Raw genomic sequence first — 24,118 nt, forward strand, 5'->3', positions numbered from 1 at the left:
ACTTGTAAGAAGAAATGATTGTGTGGTTTTTTTCTTTAATTTTTTTTTGACTAATTAAAAGATATTAACCCCCCCCCCCCGTAAAATCTGTTATGGTGACGTGTGGTTCCAAACTTTTTGGAGACCTTAATTCTTCAAGACTTTAAGAGCTTGTCTTACAATCTCTCCGTGCGTGTGGAAAGTGTTAGAGTGGTAGTGCTATACTTTTTGACAGCTTACAGACCCCTCTAGAATGTTGCGTGACTCTTTTTTTTTCCTTTTTAAAGTGAAAGGACATGGTACTGTATTTAGTGAAAGGGAAGACATCTGCACGCCTGAGAGTGAAATGGAAGCAAAATTCACTTTTGCAGCCAATCCATCACAAAGCTTTTCTAGCCTCCAGGAAGTCTGATTCCTGCATCGTGCATCGAATTTGCGAAGCCTCTCTGCAGATGATGGACATCAAATGTACCGAACGGTGTACTAGCATCTCGTACATTTCATAGGAATTTGCATCTATATACATTACAGGCCTAGTGGATGTATTCGACCGGTTAACACGCAGTTTTTGTGCGTCATATGTCCAGGTAGGCATACACGCTGTAGGTCTTCGAGCACCTGATATGGACTCAATTTCCTTCAAAGCATTGGCAGCGTCTAGTGTTTTATCCAAACTTCACGAGTAATTGCATATTTTGGGAAGTTTGTCCCTTGATAGTTGTAAGATGAGTTTGGAGATTTAGAGAGGAATGCACAAAAATGTACATTTCTTTCCTTTTTTTTTTTTTTGGAGGTTTAAAGGGATGGTACAGTATTGGTGGAGATGAGAATTGGGCTTTTAACTTTTTGCGAGATACCAAGAAAAATTGTACAGAGCATACCATTTTAAGAGGAATTCAAAGTTTATTTGATGAAAATCGGGTTTAGAATGACTGAAACATCCGAAAACAAAGTAAAACAAAGCGATCGTAATAAATGGTGGGTCCCACACCTTATTAGAATCGCTCTGTTTTGGATATCTCAGCCATTTCAAAACCAATTTTCATCAAATGAATGTTGAATTCTTCAGGGAATTACATTCTCTTTCATATTATGTAAGAGGTTTCTCATTATCTCACCAAAAAAATGTTAGAAACCTGAAATTAGGTCTCAACCAAAACTATACGATCCCTTTAAAACCCTGCAGTCGTGATAAAAGCAGACTGTCTCTATTTTGTTTGTAGTTGTTTTTTATTAGAGAAATTCATTTATACTTATTTCAATCTTTTTTTTCAGACCCCCCCCCCCCCATCATCATCATCAGCATCATAATGATGCGATACAACAGATTTCTTGTCTAATGAAATTTGGAAGGCCAGTGTGATTGGTTTCAGTGCCTACCTGAGGCTTATTACTTTGTAGATGCATGATCTCATTAATTCATGTGAGGTCATGTGGGCATACTGTATCATTCCACATTGTTTTCCTTTGTATGTGAAGGTGTGTGTGTATGTGTGTATGTGTGTATGTGTGTGTGTGCTGTATCACCATTCCATCTCCAAGAACAAAAGATGTCACTGCAATAAAGCCCCCCTCATTCATCTCCTCCCAACAGGGGTATCAGTATTCTGTGATACAAGGTGACAGATTGAGAGCTCAGTGAAATATTTTGAAGGCCATATCATCAGTGTACGAATGCTGTCCCTGTCTTTACCGTCACCAGTTGTGACACGACCATGGCACTAGGTGTATAGCACAAGTGTCTCTTACCCAGCGTGAAACCCTCCCCTATGCACCCCCCCCCCCCCCCATGGCGCATAATGCATGGTCGGCATTTACATGTGCGCCGCCGTAGCGACCACCGTAAGAATGGGCCAGTCGTCTCCTTCAGTGACCTTACCAAGCACTGTACCATAGCTACGTATTCCCTCCCATGCCATCCTTTGAAGTATGCGTGACTCTGTGTAGTCATGCCTGGATAAAGATAGTTTCCATGGCAACCTATTTTGTGTATAGCATTAGCTGTAGGTATTTGGTGGAATAATAGTTTGTGTGTGCTAGCTGTTGTGACTATTGTACACATACACATACTCATAGGTACAATGTAAGCATCTCCACACTTGAGGAAACATGCTACTTCACAATAATATATTTGTGTGTGTGTGTGTGTACTGAAGTATAATATGTAAAAAAAAAAAAAAAAAGCATTTCTTCATCACCTTCGTATTTTTGTTTTTGAAACATGGATTATTGAAAGGTGACAAATAAATTGTTAAATTAAATGTGAAAAAAGTAGTGGAACTTATATACAAAGGAAACACACACTATTTTAGAGGGAAAAAACAGTGATATTATAGATGGAAATTTGATTAGCATGGATAAATTAATGGCCTTTTAAATCAAATGTCAATATGTCATTTGCATGGGATGCCTTGGTGATCACAAAAAGGGCTGCCCATGTCCATTGTCGACTGTATGATATCAATTATCCTAGTGTCCTTCATTTTTCCCCTCTGCTCATGAATTGTATACCAGCTATGTAATTACCTCCTAACCAACATTTTTGTCATGTCGCTGCTCAAATCCAAGACATGGACCGCAAACACATTGTTTAACCATGTCTTGTAGGGTGAGTGGAGCAAATTTCTTTGTGACAATGAAAGAAACACACAAACAGTTGTGTTTTTATGTTTGCTATGTGGCGAACTACCGGAGACGAGAGTTGTTAGAACATACATGTCCTTGAGCAGTCAAGATGACTAAATTCTACATTGTATCTCTTCATGGTATTTCATGTTCATTTCATATGAAAAATACTCTGTAAACACCCCATCTGAGGGATGTAAGCCACAATCTGGAGGGGGCAGATTGACAGGATTTTGGGACGCAATTGCTGTTTGATTTTGTTTTGTTTTGTTTTGTTTTGGTTTTTTTTTGCATAAGGATGGTTTTGAATTAGCCACTTTTGAATTGGTCGCTTCTGGTTTGCTGCATCAAAATAGCTTCAAGTGCAGAGCTGAACTCTATGTAATGAGCAGACAGAAAAAAACCCCCACTTGATACATGTTATGAAAATGCAGGTGGACCAGCTCTGTGAGCAAGCATGGTAGTATGTGTGTGCCACATTGCCAATAGTTTTCTTTGAAAGAAAAACAATAATGATAACAGTAAAGAGTGAAAAAAACAAGAACAGCATAAAAATTGTACAAAATGCTGAGTCTTGTTAGAGTTGTGGGTAAAAAAAAAGAAAGATGTTCCAATGGCACATTTGCACCATGTGTTCACAATTATTTACCTATCGTGTTTGCAGTATTCATTCATGCGTTTATAAGTGTGAAAGATGATGAAAAGGCAAGGAGTATTTAAGAAACGTCAACAGCTGGGGTTAAATCCAGGGTAATTTGAAGGAATGCTAATTGGCATTGAAAATGACAGGGGAAGTGATGTGAGCAAACAACACACGATGCATGCTGAATCCAGTCTTGGGCATTGGACGTGTTCTTACTCATGAGCTGGAGCATATTATGTACACTCTTTCATCAAATCACAAAAAATTTTGAGGTTTAAATGCAGCAAGTGCCACAGACTCATAAACAGTGAAATGGCTCCTCGTCAAAAGCATTGATTAATTGGCTGAGTTAATGATATCAGGGTTCAAACTCCCCGATGACAGTTTGATGATTTGATTTGCTGTGGATTGGGAGCACTAATTCGTCTGTATGTATTGAACACATCTGTGTTGTGATCAAATTGTTGGTAGATTAACATTTATAATTGTACTGTATGTGATATACCTTGTGGATGGAAAAAGACAAATACAAAAAGAGAAGGGAGGCAGAAAAAATGAATGATGAGATTTTTATCATTGCGTCTATCGGAAGCAAAGCTGCTGTACTGGATGCCAAGTTTCGTAGCAAATGCATAACATATGATTGACATATCACAGATCTTGCATGATAGTGCCGTGTTCTGAGATAGAAGTCATATGAACTATCATTGTAACTATTTGTGATTATCAATCTTTTCTTGTCCTCTCTTTGCCTTTGCAGTATGTTCCCTGGTGGAGCTGACAGCGAAGACGGTGGCCCTCCACATCCCGTTCGAGGTCGTTGAGCGCGTCTACCCACCTGTCCCCGAGAACCTCCAGCTGCGCATTGCCTTCTGGAGCTTCCCGGAGAACGAGGAAGATATCAGGTGAGCTGGAGCTGCCAGTGCTTTGATTCTTTGGGTGTCCTCTTGCATGATGATATCAAAGAAATCCTCAACAGAGGAATGTCAGACCCAAGTTTGCCTTTTGGTCAGTGGAGTGTAATCATTTGAAGAGACTTGTGTGAAAGTTTCATTATGTGTGACTGAAAATTAAGAAAAAGATTACATTTTTCAATTTTGCCAGTTCTTATGAAACTATGATAGTAGCCGCACTCACGTATTATGCAAAGCACATGGGGTGCTGATGTCAGTGCCCTACATGGGAATTATATTCCTGCGCACAAATGACCACTAAACCTTTCCTTATATTGTAGTGGGTGCGAAGAAAATAACGTTTAACCTGTGCATAAAATAATTTCAGATTTGCAGTGATTTGTTAGGGATTATTTTTTCTTTGCTAAACCATAGGACAAAATTACACAAAAAAGTGATATAGAGATTATTTGGCATCTTTAATTCTGAATGATAGCATATTTCATGTGTGTAGAAATATTCAAACTTTTAAAATTTCATTGGTTTCTCCTTTTTTTTTTTTGCAATGGAAATGATTTTGTGTGTGTGTGCTTTATAATTTTACTCTTTTTGTTCAAGTCAACTCAAACAGAGAGTGTGATTTCTCTTTGACGTGCCACCTTCTAACATACAGTGGAGTGCAAAGTACATTAATTGTAACATCTACTTTTGTTCCATTTTCCAATGGTTCCATTAATTACATATATTTCAGTGTCTCTTACACTGCCCAAAATACACAGTACGCCCAAATAAGCCCCTTGGAGATCAACAAATAGAAGCTTTCTTACGCTTGTGATTGAAGATTAACATACAACTGTATTTTTGCTTCTTGATAGAACTGACACTGGAAAAGAAATGTTTCAATGCTTGCCTTTGCTGCCTTTCTGGTACATTATGGAGGTGAAAGACAATCCCTATTGTTGTATGGGATGCACTGCCACTTTTGAAGAATTCCTTCTGCACAACAGTGAAGATGGCCGTTAGCTATCAGAATAATGTTTTTAACTTGTCAGATGGAATTGAAAAGATACTACTACAAAGTCTCTATCTACTGGGTAGATTTGAAATTTTGTGTTTCCAAAGATTAAATGTCATGTGGTATCCTGGAGTACAGCATTCAGCATTTCTCTCACGAGTAATAATTGTGTGTCCAGTCGCCTTGACCACTTCAAATTGAGACCCCACCGATCCGCAAACTTCCGGTTGCACTCTGGTCGTGGAGACTGCTGTCTTTAGAATGGCTCTCATGGGCGGAATGTTTTCATGCTGCGAGCTATCGCGCAAGTGCTTCCATAAATCCCGTATCATACGCTCTTCCCACCATCTCATAAGTGTTTTTCTCTTCTTGATATTAAGATGATTGCCGTCACAAGTGAATCCGGATTAGACAGAGGCTAGCCAGTAGTGCTTTGCCTTGATCAAATCAAATGCTATCATGCACAAACATGTTGGATGGTCATCGCTGTGAAGCAGAATAAAAAAAAAAAAGATTCTGCTAATGTTCATATCAGCACTAAAAAAACAACAACAACTCATGTTTGCAAATAGACCTCAAGAATCACTATCAGTATTCAACTTTGTGAATTATTCATGTCACACGGTGAGCGCTGAAATTTAAGGTATGATGAGTATCTTTCAAGACATATCAAATGTGTTGTTTGAGTCATCATGCCTAACTAAATGCACGATATCTGCATGGAGTACCAGTATGATAGGCTTGCCTTTTCAACAAAGTCATTTGCCACAGTGGACTGTGTCTATTGCCGTATGGCTTGCGGAATAATGTTGGGTCAGATTTGACCCCAACATTCGTTCTGTTTCACATGGTTGCCTTTCTTGATGTCTATGGGAAGAGGATCATGATGGGGATTAGAATCCTCATTCGTTTGATTGTATATAGGATGAAATTGAAGCTAACCTTCATCTGCTATAAACCACAAAATAATTTCAGGTGTTGGGGCTTGGCTTGGGGCAAGTAAAACTTTTGTTGTTGCAGGTGATTCCACAAAGAACCCCCACCAAAAATCAAAAGCAGGATGTGAAGGACTGGCATATGGTAGATTTCTCAGAGCCCTGAATGCATTGTTTTAATATCATTTGGAGATCTGATTTTCGTATCTGACTACTGAAATGTAAGTTGCAGCTATTTTCTTTTAATGAGCACGTTATTGGTTACACTCCCTGAAGTATGTGCAGTACATGATTGACCATTCCTAGTGTCTCAATTCAGTGTATTGAAAAAGAAAATAAAGTTTAGATGAACTTTGCAGTGATGTACTATGAATATAAGCTTCTAAGCCTGATTTAAAAAAAAAAATCTGCTAAAAACATAGAGCATTCAAAGTATATCTATTTTGACAAGGAAATTAGTATTTTGCTGGACACATGATCTGAAAAACCAAATAATTTTGCCATTAACCTACTCAGAACAAAATGTACCCAGTTCCAGGTGAATTAGATATTGAACTAGACTAGGACTCTGAACAACTGTAAAATGATAGGTATGAATTACACATTATCAATGAAGTGCTGGTTAATTTTTCTTTCTTCAAATGAAATTACTAGTCTGTCTTGAAGAGGAAAAAAAAATATTATAACTACTACATTCTCTTAGCCAGGTGATATCACAATTTTGCCAATAGTTGAAATCTAGAATGATATTTCTACCCGATGAGTACCTGTAGAAAGTCAACAGGATATTGGTTCTCATCCATAGGAGATTCCAGTAAATGCGCTCAAGTGCAGGATACTACTTCACACATATTTGCTTCATGGAAATGGATTTAAATTCTCATATTTCACCAAACAAACGGTTAATGCATTGATCCCCGCAAATCCAGGCAAGTTCACTGCTGCATCATTCCGTGGCCTCTCCTGGTGTGTACTGTACATACAATGTACAATGTATCCCTGTCTAGAAACGCCTCTGTAGACAAAACATGACCCCATGAGGTGACATGCACATTCATGAGGTCAACGCCGCAGCTACGTTTCCTGCTGGTCCTTTGGTTTCAGCCCTTACACACCGTGCTCTTGGTAATTGATCTGGGTCTGTAGGATTTCTTGCGCGCGTTGTCGGTCGGTAGGTAAGCGGCAGTGGCGGCATACATTTGCAAGTCCCCTCTCCATTTTCCAACAAGTTTCATTCCCCTGGAGAAGGCTTTACTTACATCAAAAAACACCATATACCTGGGGCCACATTCCTCTTTAACTCCAGCTGTGGACGCTCCAGGGTTTGGAAGCGTCTGCACTGTTTTTCATACGTGTCATGCCCATTTGTAGGCAGCCATCTTTGTACTACCAATTATGCATGCCTTGAAACAGAATGCTTACCTTGTATGTGATATGAGACATATGTACATATTTGAGTTGGATTTTTATAAATGTATGCAAAAGAGACACAGAAAATAAATGGAAAGTGAAGTCTAGTCATGGTACGTCATTATTCTCCCCATACTCTCCATGATATTGCTTCTCTTGATGGAGAGGCAAGTTATTCCATGAATGTGCATTGTAAGAGAAAGATACACAGATACATATATTTTCAATCATATTCATGACATGATACAAAAGTGATCATCCGCCAAGGATGAAAAAAAAAATGAATAAAAAAACGAATAAAAATGAAGTGCCCAGCAGTGGAAATTAAAAGGTTGTGGCATATTGATAATGTGATTGCATGCCCTATTGCAAGGAGCCACTGCTGGATTGGAAGTGTATAATATTTGCACTCAGCAAGGTGCGACAATAGCCTCTGCTGAATTGATGAATTATGTAAATTGATAAAAGATCTTTCTCGATACCCCGTCCCCCCTCAACCATCCTCAGCCTCAACCAGAGGCTCACATACAGGTATGAGTGCACAAGCACAGATGTCTACTTATGCACCTGTACGTATCAATGGACATAGACAATTCAAGGCATCCAATAATACACCCACACAGACAAAGGCATACATATACACCCACATCTAGGCAAAAGCATAATACAAATTTTGTACATGTGCATTCACAAAGATCACACATACACCCATACAGATGAAGGTATACACATTCATGGAGACAAAGACAAACCAACATAGATAAAGGCCATACACATTACCAACACAGACAAAGGTATACACATACACCCACACAAACACAGACAAGTATACACAACACCAACTTATCCCAAGGCATACACATACACCAACACAGATGCATACATACACCCACACAGACAAAGGCATACACATAACACCCACACTACAGACCAAGGCATATATAGCCTACACTTACTCAAAGACATACACAGACATATTACATGTACACAAGGGCATACACATACACAGATATACATGTACATTTGTACTAGACAAAAGCATACTTTATATCAATCCATACAGACACCAGACACACCTACAAGTGTACACCTTACACCAACATAGACTAGGGCTATATACAGTTGTATATCCACACAGACAAAGACATTTTACACACACACATACACCAACATAAATAGGCCTACACATACTGTACATGCACATAGACAAAGGCGTACACATATACTGACACAGACAGAAGCATACATGTATACACCCACACAGATGAAGGCATAACACATAGGTCTACTGTAAAAGTGGAAATTTTCGCGCATTTCGTGCAACCAGAAACTAGCGCGAAAATAAAAGCATGCGAATATTTTTGCTTGCCATATGTTTCAGTAGTGGATGTCTTGATTCTGCGGGATTAAAAACATGCGAAATTCCTCTTACCTGGCCGAGTGCGAAAAATTAGTTGCGCGAAAATATCCACTTTTACAAAAGTACACTAACACAGACAAAGGCATACACACGTACACACACACCAACATTTGCGAAAATATCTATTTTTGCGAATGAGGTCACGAACATTTTTGTGAGATGTTGTTTACGCAATATTGACACTTGGGCTACAATGAGAAGTGTATTATTGTCCTAGCATACTATACGTATGGCAAAAATATTCACAAGATATTATTTTGTGATTTGACGCTGCGGCTATCATAGGTGCACTAATGCCTGTCAGTTTGATATATATCTGTGTGTGTTGTTAAATTGGCAGTCCAACAAGTATTCGCGAAAGTTGCGAAAATTAAACCCTGGCGAAAATAGCAGTGGAGTAAAGGCATGTATCAGCACAGAGATACCCACATACATTTTGTACATGTGCACATGTACAGGCAGACACAAAGGCATACACAAGTGCACAGACAGACAGACATGCAGACACGTTCTTATTGATACATGAATACCGTGGTACATACAGAGACACAGACACAAGGATATCAGGTTGTATGATACACTCAGACACAGACATGGACATATACACATACATGTACATACATACAGGGATACAGACCGCTTATATGATACAAAAGGAGACTCAGATATAAAGCTCACATACATTTAGAATTGGACACAGGCATGTTTACACACACACACACACACACACACACGCACACACACACACACACACAGACACACGGACAAAAACACTCTGGTGCCCTCGCTGTCAATAGACGGGGTCAATGGCAGGATTTAGTGCCTGCTTCCGATGGTGAATCCTGCTCTTCAGCCTTCTGTTTTTGTTTGCAGTTCCTCACCTCACCTTGCCACACTCATACCAATCAACATTGACTCGATCGTTTGATAAGTGACCTCTTGTTGCAGAGCACCGATGGTCACATGGGTTGCGGCTTGTCTGACCATCCTAATATTCAATTCATGGGGGGAGGTCAAGGTTGCCCACAATGCATCATTCATGATTTGCTCTTCCCTGAATAAAACAAAAAATTTGATGAACAACATTAATTGCATTCTTAAAACAAAAATCTCCATCGACCCAATCTTGCACAGATTAAGGAAATGTGTCATAAGCATCTCCTGTCTCGGTTTCCCTTTTCTTTTGTGGCAGAATGTTGTTCTCTCAATGATAGATGTTCAAGGGGGTTCATAGTCCTCATTACATTTTTCCCCATTTTGTTGCTGCTGTTGTTGTTGCTAATAACTTGCTTTTGCTTTGTTTTGGGGGGTATCAGTAGATGTTTTTTTTTTTTTTATTCACTCAAATTTTGTGCCTCAACAACATTTTAGAGTTGATTGATTTTACTGTGATCTATATTTCCCATATAACCACATTTTTGTTTTTCTTGTACCAGGTATTCTTTCTGTAATAAATCATTTAACATGTGTAACACATAATGCAGATAAGTATTGATAACTACTGTTTTTATTCTAACAAATCCCAAAGCACTATATGACATGTTTTTGTGTGATATTCATCATTAGGCTGCTTCATTGATTAAGATTTCCTATTTGGCTGCTGTCCAAACAAAGGTCTCATAATTACTGAGGTGCTGATGAATGTCAAGTAGCAGTTGCCATTTCCCCTTGAATCCAATGAAGAAAAAAAAAAAATCATGCTGATATGAAAGGTCTTGTTTTCCCTTATCAGTCAAGTGTCACCCTTGTTATTGAATGACTTATTATGGTCATACCAGTGTGAGCACCTTAACTGCCACATTGTCCACTTCCTCCTCCTGTGCTATCTTTCCTTTGGAATCAAGATATATCCTGACCAATGCATTCAGAGGTTTGACGGAGAGATATATTCACATACCCTCCCCGGAAGAATCACATATTGTACATATATAGCTAGCTACCTTTGGATTTGGAGAGCACTGCTGTTCAAATCGGTGAAGCTGATGCAGTATGATTGTTTGATTTGAACGGAAGTGCCTCTTTCCTCACGATGATAGATGATCTGGTGATATTCATCAAATTTTACAAAATGTCAAATGTTCAGGAGAGGAAAAAAAACAACAAAAAAACATGGCAGCCAAAGCACTATATGAAATGGAATAGTCTTTGCTTTGACATGCCATGGTGGCTTCATTTTTGGGGTAAGACAGCTAAGATTTATACAGGACATCACTGGACTGATAAATCTGACCATTAATTAAAAAAAAAGTCATTTTCACCAAAATTTGAGATACAAGGTCTGTCACCTCAGCAGCGATATGAGAATACACAAAAAAAAAGTACTTTAAGACATCTACCCTCCCTTTATAATTAATGTAGCATGTGCTGGAGTTGAACCTAGATGTAGAATCTCCCTGTGGAAAGTCATCTTGTTTGCATTACCCAAGTGCTTTTTCATTGATTTGTATTTCATTTTCTCTCTCTCTCTGTATTCTCAAATGTCATCGTATAGGTTGTACTCTTGTCTAGCAAATGGTAGCCCCGATGAATTCCAGCGAGGGGAACACATGGTCAGAAACAAAGCAGTGCGGGATGTGCTACAGATCGGTAAGTATCCCCTTCTCTGCAAGCCTTAGATAAGGTTTGTGTGGAAAAGAATGATGAGAAAATGCAATCACCCATGCCTTTTATTTGTTACGACTGATATGTTCGTTCAAACTTTGTTTTGTTTTATTTTCTTTATTTTTGCATGCGAATGACTGTGGTTACCCTTTCCACCGACAGGATTTCACCTGAGTGGGACTGTGGTGCCGTCCCACCCCATGACTCAGCAGCACGGCGCCAGCGCCACCTTCAACGTGGCCATCACCTTCGACCGGCGCCGCATCTCCTCCTGCAGCTGCACGTGCAGCTCGGCCAGCAAGTGGTGCAGCCACGTGGTGGCGCTCTGCCTCTACCGCATCCACCACCCGACGGCCGTCTGCCTGCGGGCGCCCGTCTCCGAGTCGCTCTCCCGCCTGCACCGCGAGCAGCTTCAGAAGTTTGCGCAGTATCTCATCAGCGAGTTCCCTCGCCTGGTAAGCACATCCCCCTCCCCTCCAATGCCCTATGTGAAATGATACCACAAGTGTGTGTGCACATTGATGGTTTGCTGTCGTACATGCTTTTGCAAAACCCAGCCAGAATTTCACACTTGGGTTAGGTTTCATTTTCTTTGTGTGTTTGTTTATATGGCTGCCATGTGTCTTCCAGATAACTTCACGTCTTCTATCCTGTGTCTTGGCCGAGTGCACGTATAGAGAGTGTTGTTATGTATTTTGCTGATGTCTAATAATCCCTGCCATTGTTCCAACTAGGTGTTGTGACCAGTATTTCAACATCTCTCACTATGTATCTTTTTGGGAGTATAGTCGAGAGAACTTTGAACTTCTCCCCCAGCCACAGCCTAATAGCTTCAAATCTGAAGCCCCAACTTCTCTCAATGTGTGTAAAGAATGTTTTTGTTATGACCCAACATGGTTAGATCGGATAGCCCTTGAATGAAGAAATGTCTGCCGTAGATTTGATCTTGTTATTGAACTCCCCAATGACGGATGTGTCATGGCGTATGTACTTTTGAGATCTGTCATCAGTGACGGATGAATGTTTGTGATAGCAGTGATGTATGTGTGTTGGGGTTGATATGTGCTGGTGCTGGAATTAAGTTTGTTCAACCCACCATTCTTTGCTACTTGCTGAAGACAATATGAGCACATTTTGTCACAGGTGAGATATCTGTGTACATAGAGCAAGGGCTTGGAAAGTGTATTGAATGAAAGCCACTCGCAGGCATCTACCATATACCCTTTTACACAGGGATTTTGATTTCCAGTTACTGGTGTCTATCTACACAGGCTAAAAAAATCCAAAATGTTTCCGTGCACAAAGACGAATGAGCTCCCTTCATTTAGTGATGCATTCTCTCCTTCTCCCACCCCCCTTTTCCCTCTCACACACTCACATGTACACACATTCTTTCTTTCCTTTGCTTCCTCCTCTGTCCCCTCTATTCCTTCTCTCTCTCCTCTCTCATTCTAATTCTCATGTTCTCTCTCTTTCTCATCCTTACTGCTTGCATCCCTCGCTCCCTCACCTTTCTCCCCCTCTCACCTCCACCTTCTCTCTCTAACTCATTCATCTAAAATCTTCCCCACTCCCTCTCTCCCTCTCTCCTTCTGTCTATCCCAGATTCTACCCACGGCCCAGCGTCTGCTGGACGAGCTGCTGCTCTCTCAGGCCAGTGCCATCAACAAGGTGTGTGGGGCCCCGGACCCCACGGCTGGCCCGCCGGCCACCGAGATGACCCACTGGTTCCTCGATGAGGCCATTCTCCACGAGAACATCAAAAAGACCCTGATTAGGTTCAGTGGACCTTCTCCCATCGTCTTCAGGTGAGTACTCCAGCAATTCATTCACCCGTTGAGGACGAGTCGCGAGTATACTCAGGCAAGCTTCTATGAGAAATGCGTGATGTAGCAAAATCGAACCGTCCTCAAGGGGTTAATATAATCGTAAAATGTGATCCTGGCTGCATTTATCAACTTTCCCATGTTTGAAATGCATTCCAATACCCACTATCAGAATGCGTTTGCCGACGCCTTTCAAATAACAGGATTTGACTTGTTGCATTTATCAAATCTGTTGTGAGTCGATAGGGAGGCCTTGTCACTGCACAGCTCCATGGGCAGTTTGACTTGATTAGCGGAGATTTGTAGTTGGCAGTGGTTGGCATGGGCAGGTCCGAGCTATAAATGCATTTCAAAACAATTTTGCATTCATCAACTTCACAGAAACACGTTTCTTGCACAAACGCGTTTGCAATCACACTTTTTTGAAGTTTCGGAAACTCATCTCTAACTCCATAATCAAAACAGCATTGTGTTTATTAACTGCCAAAATCTCCCTGAAAGTTGTTGAGAAACTTTAATTCTGCCTCAGAAGTGAGTTCAATTCAATTTCAATTTTATTTATTCCACATGCTGAAAAGTAAAAAAACAAACAAAAAAAACCCCCACAAATACATGTACACGGACATGACATATTACACATTACGTTTACATCGGAAACAAAAAGAATGATGCAAACAGATTATACTGAGCACGTGTGGGAATCAAAAAAAGACCATATAGGACTTATCAAGGCCGATTCCCTTACAAATGAGAAGGCTACAAATTGCAATAAAAAATATACATTTTAAGAATAAATCTATACCATTCGAAATTATACACAAAATTGCAAGTAGGTAAGGACAAAATACACACAAAAGACAACAAAACAAAACAAAAGGCAAATGTCCCAAGAATTATTCAGCTGCACTTTGGATTAAAAACATTTTAGGGCTGCTGATAAACACACCCACCGCTGCATCATAAAGCCACCAAAAAGTCACAGTCAGGGGCAAATCCTGAAAGAGCAGACTGACTCTAAGCTTTCAAATGATGTATGACTCTGTGCAAATTGACTCTCCTAACATATCTAAATAATGGAAATCAGGTACACACACACACACACCTTGGACAATTGCTTACTGAGAAAAGAGGCTCATAAAGTGTAGGGTCTATTTAAGTGCTTACTCTCACCAAGCAGTGCTCTGTGCAATGAATGGGACAAAAAACAGGATGTAAAACACCAGGGCAACCACAATGAAAAGATTATCAGATTAAGCTGAAATTTAGCACACTCTATCACCACATTCTATTCATGACTACCACTACCACTAATTTTCAAAACAGTAGCATTATCTTTCCAAAAGTTGTTAGAGTTGAAGTGAAGAGTGTTTAAAGTGTTTTTAAGAAATTTAAAGGGGACATAATTAATCACACTATTCTACAAAAACTATTCTTGAAAACTGCAAAAGAGACACAATTTCCCATTCATTTTGTGATCCAAAACTTTTGTGTGATGTTTATGAAGAATTGTTCTTTCAGAAAAAAACAAAAAACTGAAAATTGATTATGTTGATTTATTTCACCTATCTTGAGACCTTGTAAAATCTTGGCATGCGTCTTTTTGTTGGTTTTGTGATGCACGGTCACCTATTGCATCAGATTGTCAAATATTTATACATTTTCTTCAGAGGTTTTACCATGTACCCTTCTTATGTTCATGTGTTTATACAAGAGATGCAATATAATCATATATGTCTATCTGCACATCTATCTATGCATATCTATATATATCTATGTGTGCACTTAACTGTATACTCAGGAGGACCAGCCTTATGCAGGTTGTTGTTTTCATTTTCTCTTTAAGTTACTTTATATTCATATCAAAGAAATCAGTATAAATGTTCATATACACTCTTCTTTCTGTAACGTCATTATAGGTCATACTTAGCTAAGATGCAATGTAACTGTGTATATGATGAGGCCATGGTGAAATTGAGTTGAATGGAATTGTTTTTAGTTTGTTTGTTTGGATTTTTTTAAATAAAGAGTGTCATGGAGGAGGGGCCTTATGTTAGAAAAGGGTTTGTTGTTCTGTTAGAAAACATGCGGTAAATGAAGAAAATTCATTTTACCCAAAATGGAAAAACTCCTCAATACTCCCCACCCCCCCCCCCCCCCATTATAGGACCATTTTACACATTCCACTGCCATACCTTTCCCCTGTCCAATCACCAAATGATTTCTGGTGGAACCTAGGAGGGTTGGCCAAAGGGGCATCTTATCTTAGGATATTTAGTCACCCCGTATTTCAGCAACAGCAAACAATAGTGACCATGGGACCACTGTTCATAGTGCAAGACATAGAATCCATGGTCATTGGCTATGTGGGTGGAGTTACACAAAATTTTGAGTTGCAACCCGCCAATAGTAAACCACCAGTGCTTGGCACTTCTCAAAGATGAAGATTTAAGCTTCGTTTGATTGCATTTTGTTCAGCATGGCTCATCAATCTAGATGTATTCTCTTAATTTCTTCTGTGCATGCGAGAAAGAAGAAAAGAAGAAAAAGAAGAAGATAATGATGATGAAGAAGAAGATTCCATTCCTGTGAATTTTGCATAGTTCAATTTCAGTTCAGTTCAATTCAATTCAATTCAATTCAATTCAATTCAATTCAATTCAATTCATTTCATTTTAATCATCCAATAGAAAACATTACAGGAAATTCAAAGTTGAATTTGAATTTGTGCCTTTCACTGTATCTCAGCACTTTGCAAGTAAATGGGATGCTAATATCTTTTTTATCGTGAAGAGGCACTGACTGTTTTTATCATGCATGTTCGTCGCCGATTTGTAGGTTCCCAGGTCTTGGGATGAAGGGTCATTGATATCCTTATCACAGAAGCAGTGATATCCTTTCATTCATTATGCTGTATGTAGGGGGGAAAAAAAGGTGCCACAGGTCTGTTTTTTCTCTAAGCTGTCTTCCTTCCTCCGGGCTGGTCTTTGGATCATTCAAACATCCTGTGCACACATGTATCCCACTCCCAAGTCCATCCTTAAAAAGCGTGCTCCATAAATCTCATGACTTGTCTGTGGTCGATTTGATATTCATCTGCCGCGTATCGCTTTACAGCGGTCTTCTTCCTCCCTCTGTGGTGGTTTAGCACTTTGAGAGATTGTTATCACTGTATCTCACATACTTATCATATTATTTTTATTCATTTGTAGAAGAAAAAATTTAAAGGGCAACTTAGACATTCATTTATGTGAAATTCAAAGTATTGCATGCATGTTACACTTGTTGGCTTTGAGTTTGATTTTGGAGAAGAACTGTTCTCTACATAATGGACTTGTTTACCATCACCTTATTCAGCCATGTGAGAATGGGAACTACAAATCAAAGACTTTTTCTGACATGCTGAAGGAAAGTGTAATATGATTTTATGTATATGTTCATTTTACCTGACGTTTCTGGTACAATAGCAGGGTGGTTTAACGAAAAAGCCTCAGAGTCAGAGGTTAATTTGCCCTCAACAGCATCATGAAAATAGTAGGTCCGGTCAAGAAAAATGGTCCTTCATGTATGTAGCCATCCTAAAATGATTCATGTTTTAAAAGTGCATTTAGGAAAGAAAATAAAGTTGTTGTTTTGAGAGAGAGAGTTCAGAATATGTGAGCATAGAAGTTTCTACAAGAATTTGCCCAAAGAGTTTTGCATTCCTCCTTTTTTACTCATTTCATCAATGACCTCATAACATCCATCCAGCATTATCATTGAGCTTTGAATCTCATCTCCCCCATATGTCTTTCCAGTGATGTAAATTCCCTCTACCTGTCATCGACTGCCCCGCAAGCGGCGGCCGAGTGGACCAACCTGCTCCGACCGCTGCGAGGGCGCATGCCGGAGGGCATCTGGAACCTGCACTCCATCGTCCGTGAGATGTACCGTCGCCGTGACAGCAACGCCATCTCCCTCCTCCGCATCCTGACGGAGGAGTGCATCATCTGTGACCAGGTGAGCATGGGATAGGATGGAGGAGAAAATCCTTCTGCATTACGCAAGTTTAACTGTCGCATGGTACCAGCATTGCAGTAATCCTCAGCATTGAGGAAAGAAAGGAATGATGAACGGATTAAAAGGCTTTCTAGCTTATTTTGATTTGTCTTTGCATCAATCACTCCAAATTCTACATGCAGAAGTGGGTTGAAATTTGAAAATGAAAAAAAAGAAGAAATTCTCTGTCTTGAACACAATATGAAGAGTTTAAATGCCAAAACAGATATATCTATTTTTATAAGTATAAGATGAATGAGATTAATGTGCTTAGAAAACAAAGAAATTAATTAACACATGAGAATTTTGATAATATATTCAGAAATATTTTGTATTAATGCAACTAGTGCAGTGCCATTGTAAAGATTTTTCTGTGATGATGACCTTACTTTTAAAAAAAAGAAAAGAAAATGGCGTTTATATGCGTTTGCGTTCAAACTGTTTATATGAACATAAAAATTGTGTATGACATGAAAGCAAGATTCTAAAAAACAAAATAGAAAGACAATACAGACCTGTATTGAGATGTAATCAGTTTTGTTTAATTGAGATGTAGATTTGTGCACAGTAGATATTAAAAATGAATTTAGAAAAGGAGGTGCCACCGTTTTGACGCATGTTTCCAAAATGAATGTGATGTCATCTTTCAGATTGTGATCTGGTGGTTTAGCACGCGGACCTCCGCGCTGCACTCACAGCACGGTAACCATGGACACAGGGCAAATAGCAACAGCAGCACGGCCGCCGCCCAGCACGCCTGCGCCAGCATGTGCGAGGAGATTGTCACGCTCTGGCGGCTCGCTGCCCTCAACCCCATCAACTCCCGCCAGGACCGCGGGGGCCACGAGCAGGAGTTCCGCAAGTGGCACCTGCAAGTCATCGAGAAGGCGCGCAAGTCGCGGGGACCCTCCCACTGCTGGACGGGTGGCGGCGGCGGTGGGGCGAACAACAACAACCTTCGGAGGGTGGACATCGAAGTCTTCGCTGGCTTCAAGCCGGCCATTGAAGCATGCATGCTGGACTGGAGTGACTTCCCCATTGAGGGCGTCACGCACAGAGAGACCCGCATTCCAAGAGTGAAAGTAGAACAAGGAGGAGACACCAGTAGTCGGCCAGTGGTCAGCACTGTCCATACTAAAGTTGCAACTTCTTCCACTCTATCAGCCCCCAGTCAGACAAAAGTCGATTCCAGTAAGCAGGGTGTCAATGTTGTTGTCAACAGCAGCAGCCCTCAGGCCAGCTCGCCCGGATCCAAAGACGAAAAGTCCAAAGTGGAGTCCGACAGCGAGACCCTCTTGCGAGTGAACTCTTCCGATTCATCTATGTCTTCTTCAAGCGACAGGGTCGAAGGCTACCAGACAGGGTTGAGTCTGTCTCACTCGGACGACACTGACTCCGATGTGCAGACGGTGTCAAATTTCACCTCAAAGCAGGCAGCGGACAGCAAGCACTTACAGCCGCTCGTCCATGACCCCAAAGAGGCATCCAGTCAGGGAACGGGTTCCCCCCGCGAGGGCGCCACGGGAGGGGGCGGGGACAAACCAAGTGGCAAGCGCAAGACGAAAAGTAAGCACGTCGAACGCGGAGACTCAGACCTGACAGACAGCGAGGCTGGCCTGGTGGCTGAGCCCCTCCGCAGGGAGCAGGAGAGCGACTCGTCCAACGACGCCAGGGCGGGACGGAAGCAGGCGTTGCAGGTGGAGCAGCGGGAATCCCGCGAGTCCCAACCTTCCAGCGATGAATACCAGATGTACTACTATGACACCAGACAGGCTAAGACCGCCGAACCCTCGGGACCGAAGAAGAAGAATGACACTCCCAACCCATTTGTTGGCATCAAGAAGATGGAGGATAGGATTGAGGTAACAAAAAAAAAAATCTACTTTTCACTTTCTCTTTCTAATCCATACAGCAATCCTGTGGAGACTAATGAATAGAATTACTTTCATTCTACATGCAACTCAGATTCTAAGCACCGTAGTCGTAATATTACCATATGGCTGGTAATGATGGCTGTACACCCCTGCAAAGTGGCTGGTGTTAAATACCTGTTCAGTTGATAAGCAGAAACGTAGTGTCAATGGAATTTGCGTCGGCGGTCATTGACTCATGAAGTGAAGAAGCTGTCAACTTTAGATTAGGGATAACCCTTTCTATGCCAGGGATGTTAGACAGTGTTTACAACACTATGGGGTTTTCTGTGCCTATTGACACTGAAGCACACAAAGGGTCAAAGGAATTTGAGTTAGTCAACATTTGAGGAAAATATGTATGAGGTAATATTAGTATGCATAATACCAAAGTTGATGTTGACACATGAATTGGTTTCTTTTGTTATTATTGTTATTGTTGTTCTTGTTATGGTTCTCAATATATGCCAACTTCATGTTAGTAATGATGGTACTACTTCTGATGATATTGACATTGATGAGGATATTGATAAACCTGCAGTACAAGGAAAGCTCATTATAATCAAAGTATGCAAGTATATGCATAGATATGTATACTTCATGTAACAGTATTCCATGAAGAAGCAAAGATGTCATCATCTTTCAGCTTTCAGCAACTTCCGCACTTCATTTATTTTCCGTGAGTTATGCATTGTCATATTGACTGGCTGAGATTTGATTTGATTTGGGTTATGTGAGATATGTTTCAAATGTAAAATGCTTTTAACACTCTTCCCCCCCACCCCCCGTCCATCAGATCATGTTTTCAAGAGCGGAGGCCCTCCATGCCCATGGGTACACAAAGCACGCCTGCAAGCTGGCCATCCAGCTAGCTGAGGAAATGCTGGAGAAACCACCAGTCCTGGATGCCCCACCCCCTACCGGTCTCTCCAATAGGGTGAGCCAATGATGGTGGAATGTAAGAGAGTGATGTTACTCTCTGATATTTTGCTGATGTGTGTGTTTTTGTGCTATATAATTTGAGTATTTAAAGTCGCCTTGCTTTGCAGGATATTAGGAATGTGGTATGTGAATATGCAATTAAAATCATTTTGAATTCTCCTGTTTCCCATGAACGCATGGCTGAAAAATCAGAGGAGTGTCTTGTAAGCAAGTGAAAATGCTACTCTTAGCTTTAATAGAGAGGTTTTCGAAGGTCAAACAGTGCCAGTCCATTGTTTATACCTTCTCTTTCCACTGGCCAACTTTGCATACAATGTTCACGTATGTCTGCACCCTTAAGTTGGGTGATATTGATGGATGCTGGTAGGATGATGTTAATGTCGGTGGTAGGAGGATGTTGATGATTGGAGGATGGTAATGTTGGAGGTAGGAAGATGTTGTTAGGAGGATGTTAATGAATGGTGTGAGGAGGATGTTGATAGATGGTGTAAATAGAGTGTTGATGTAGATGGTACAAGGAATGTTGATGGATGGTGTCAGGAGGATGTGCACTTGTTGCAGGGCTTGACACTAACTTTTTTTTTTCACTGGTGGCATATTCAGGCCACTATATGTTTCAGTTTGAAATTTTTGTTGCCCAAAAGAAAAGTGTAGTGGCACAAAACAAGGGAAATATGACAATCCATTTTTAGTCTTTAGAGTTCAATGAAGCAACAGAAAGATTGCCTTTTTGTGAATTTGGTGACATCAATTTTTAGTGACCCTTGGCCACTGGGCCTCAGGACCATCAGTAATGTCAAGCCCCATGGTGGTAGGAGGATGTTGATGAATGTTGTCAGGAGGATGTTGATGGATGGTGTCAGGAGGATGTTGATGGATGGTGTCAGGAGGATGTTGATGAATGGTTGGAGGAGGATGTTGATGGATGGTAGGAGGAGGATGTTGAAGGATAGTGCTGGAGGATGTTGATGCTGGTTGTAGGAGGATGCTGAAGGATGATGCTGAAGGATGATGCTTAAGGATGATGCTGGCTGTGTGAAGATGTCAGTGAATATTTGGTTGGAGGATGTTATGCATCCCTCCATGACATGGCTGATCCCTGATGAGAGAGAGAGCACAAGTTGTGATTTACCAAATGATAATTGACTTGGTGTTCCCTTTATTCCTCTACCAGGCCCGAAAGAGACATGTCAACTCACAGAGCATCCTGACGAGTATGACCCTGTCCAAGGCAGCCTTCCTGTGCAGTGTGCTCTCTGAGCAGCCCGAGTGCCACCACCTTGCCTTCAGGATGGGCATGTTCGGCCTCGAGCTGCCGAGGCAACCAGCATCAACCAAGGCCCTTGAGGTACATTAACTTTTCAGGGAATATTTTCTCTTCTTTTGTGATGTAAAACTGTACATAGGTGCTGACGGGCAGCGGAGTCAATATCAAAGCATTGTGTTGACAAACAGATGGTGCAGCTGTTCTGGTGAGAAATTTTAGTGAATCATGTTAACATTTGCCTGGCAAATATCAAGATTTAAACATTCTGCAATATTCCTTGCAGCACAATGAACAATTCTCATATCACATGTCATATTGCTGCAGTGGACAAAATGAACTGTTGTTTTAGGGGTACTTTTGATGTTTGATCCCCCCATCTGCCTGTAGCCCCCCTCCCCTTCCCACCTACCCCTCCTTCCCCCCCCCCCCCCACACACACACACACACACATTAAAAATGTTATGCTGCCTATGCAGGTGTATATGTGTACCCCTTGGCCCAGGCCCCTAGAACCTATCAAACTAATTTGATGTAATAGGAATGTATACCCCATTGTAGCTCGATATAAATTACACATATCCATTGATGATTTATACGGAATGCAGACAGTCTAGACAATACAGCTTTGTAGATATTGATGGGGCTCTACTGAGGGACAGGTAATGAGTAATGTGGGGTTGAAAATGTCAAAAGATTCCATATAGAATGACAAATATGCAGCAATTTGAAGCCATGCCATTAATTGGATTTATCAACACTGCTGAAAACAGTGGAGGAAAGGGTAGATATTTCCTATAGATGTTGAATCTTTAATGGCACTTGCCTATGAATCTCGAATTATTTTGAAACATCATAATGCATTTACCTCAGTATAGAAGCTGCAGATAATTGCCATATCACAGAGGACAATGCCTAGCTCATGTGGCTTCATACCAAAAAAAAAAAAAGAAAAAGAAAATTTTTCCCTCCCCAATCAATGCAGGATAATCCTGTCCTGTATTTGCACACACTTCCTGTTATTCACTCCCACATCGATTGAAAAACTGGCCACGTGCAAGTGTAGATTGTTTCACCCCTTTTTCTCACCCATTTCTTTCTCTTTCTTTTAATAAAAAAGCAAGTTTCATCACACTGGCAAAAATATGAAGGAGAGTAAGTAAAAGTGAGAGTGGTAAGAGAAATGAGAGAAGAAAGCAAAGAGAAGAAAGAGAAAAAGATGGAAGAATAGAAGGAAGGAGGAAATTGTGAAGAAAAAGTCGGAGGACAAACTAAGATGATGAAAGAATGGGTGGGGAAAGAAAGGCAGGAGGAGGAGAAAAATAAGGTCATACCTTGAGAGTTTGTTACTTGACATTTTCAGAGTTACAAAACATTCCTTTTGAGTCTTATGGGGCCCCTTTCTCCATATCCTGAAACATGCAAGTGCTCTTGTGTTGCCCATTGAAAGGCAGTAAACAAAGCGAGACCGTATCAAAGTGATGCGAAGTCCTTTTCTATTTCCTGCGCCGGCCTTTTGTCTTTTTTCTCTCCCTCATGACCACCCTTGGGTCTTCCTCTTCCTAATCGAATTAGGAACCATTCAGGAAGAGGCAGTTGGGCAGGATCTTGGCGTGGAAGATGTTTATCAGATACAGTGCTCACCCGATTTCTGGGGAAACCTCTTCAGAATTCCATGAGGCTAACCTTTTTTTTTTTTTTTTTCTGCATTCTTTTCATGGAATGATAGAGAAGCTCGAGGCTTACAACCATCATAATCTAGCCATGTTCTAGCTGAAACATTGCCCCATCGTTCCTCCTTAATGTCTTGAAATGATAGTGTAATCCAGACAAATATTCCAGTGATTTGAATTTCTGACTACAATAGCTGTGTCCTAAACTCTCCTGGGTAGAAGACTGCTGGTACTTCAGTGTAAAAGTTGCCGCTTTGCAGTTGATTGTACTGTGCCTCAGACTTGGAGTGTATAGAGCTTGGCAACTTTGCTGTCTTTTTCTATCCCCCTGCCCCTCCATGTTGCAGTGTCTGTGCATATGAAAATTATCTGTGGAGTGATCTGCATGGGGTAATAATGGCCATCGCTTTGGATGGGGGGGGGGGGGGGGGGGTGGGAGCAAAGATGGGGGAGCCCCTCTTAAATGGGAGAAAAGTTTGTTTCCTTAAAGGGGAAATCCAGTCCAAATATAAGTTAATCTGATTTAAAAAAAAAGAGTAAAATCTTACAAGTTCAACGGTAAAAATTTGACTGAAATCGGATGAAAAACAACAACGTTATGGCATTGAACACCTAGCTTACTTCAGAATAGTGATCAGTTAGATGTAAGGGGATTTGAGCCTCGGGCATAATTGTGTTTAAATGAAAAATTTGAAATTTCACAATTTTATGTTTACAATCTATACTGCAAGTTGTGAGGGGATGACATGCTCACTTTGCCATTTGCATATTCATATTGGCCATTTAAGAACTGTTTCTTGAAAAAATAGCGAAACTCCAAAATACAACTTCCTTATTTTTCATCCGATTTTGATCAAAATTGTACCATTGAACTCGTAATATTTTACTCTTTCTTATCAGAATAACTTATATTTGGACTGGATTTTCCCCTCAAACCCGTCCCGATT

General features: G+C 40.6%; 1 protein-coding gene across 1 annotated transcript in view; it reads left to right on the forward strand.

Moving 5' to 3' along the window:
- The window catches only part of LOC140228694 (zinc finger SWIM domain-containing protein 8-like), a 68,119-nt gene that overhangs the window by 27,480 nt on the left and 16,521 nt on the right, over positions 1–24,118 (forward strand). Inside the window, exons 2-9 of the mRNA XM_072308962.1 lie at positions 4,008–4,152; positions 11,412–11,506; positions 11,684–11,976; positions 13,127–13,329; positions 17,142–17,343; positions 18,033–19,273; positions 20,085–20,229; positions 21,409–21,582. Of these exons, the coding sequence (XP_072165063.1) occupies positions 4,008–4,152; positions 11,412–11,506; positions 11,684–11,976; positions 13,127–13,329; positions 17,142–17,343; positions 18,033–19,273; positions 20,085–20,229; positions 21,409–21,582 (2,498 nt within the window). The remainder of the gene's footprint in view (positions 1–4,007; positions 4,153–11,411; positions 11,507–11,683; positions 11,977–13,126; positions 13,330–17,141; positions 17,344–18,032; positions 19,274–20,084; positions 20,230–21,408; positions 21,583–24,118) is intronic.

Source organism: Diadema setosum, chromosome 5, assembly GCF_964275005.1.
Source record: "Diadema setosum chromosome 5, eeDiaSeto1, whole genome shotgun sequence".
NCBI lineage: Eukaryota > Metazoa > Echinodermata > Echinoidea > Diadematoida > Diadematidae > Diadema > Diadema setosum.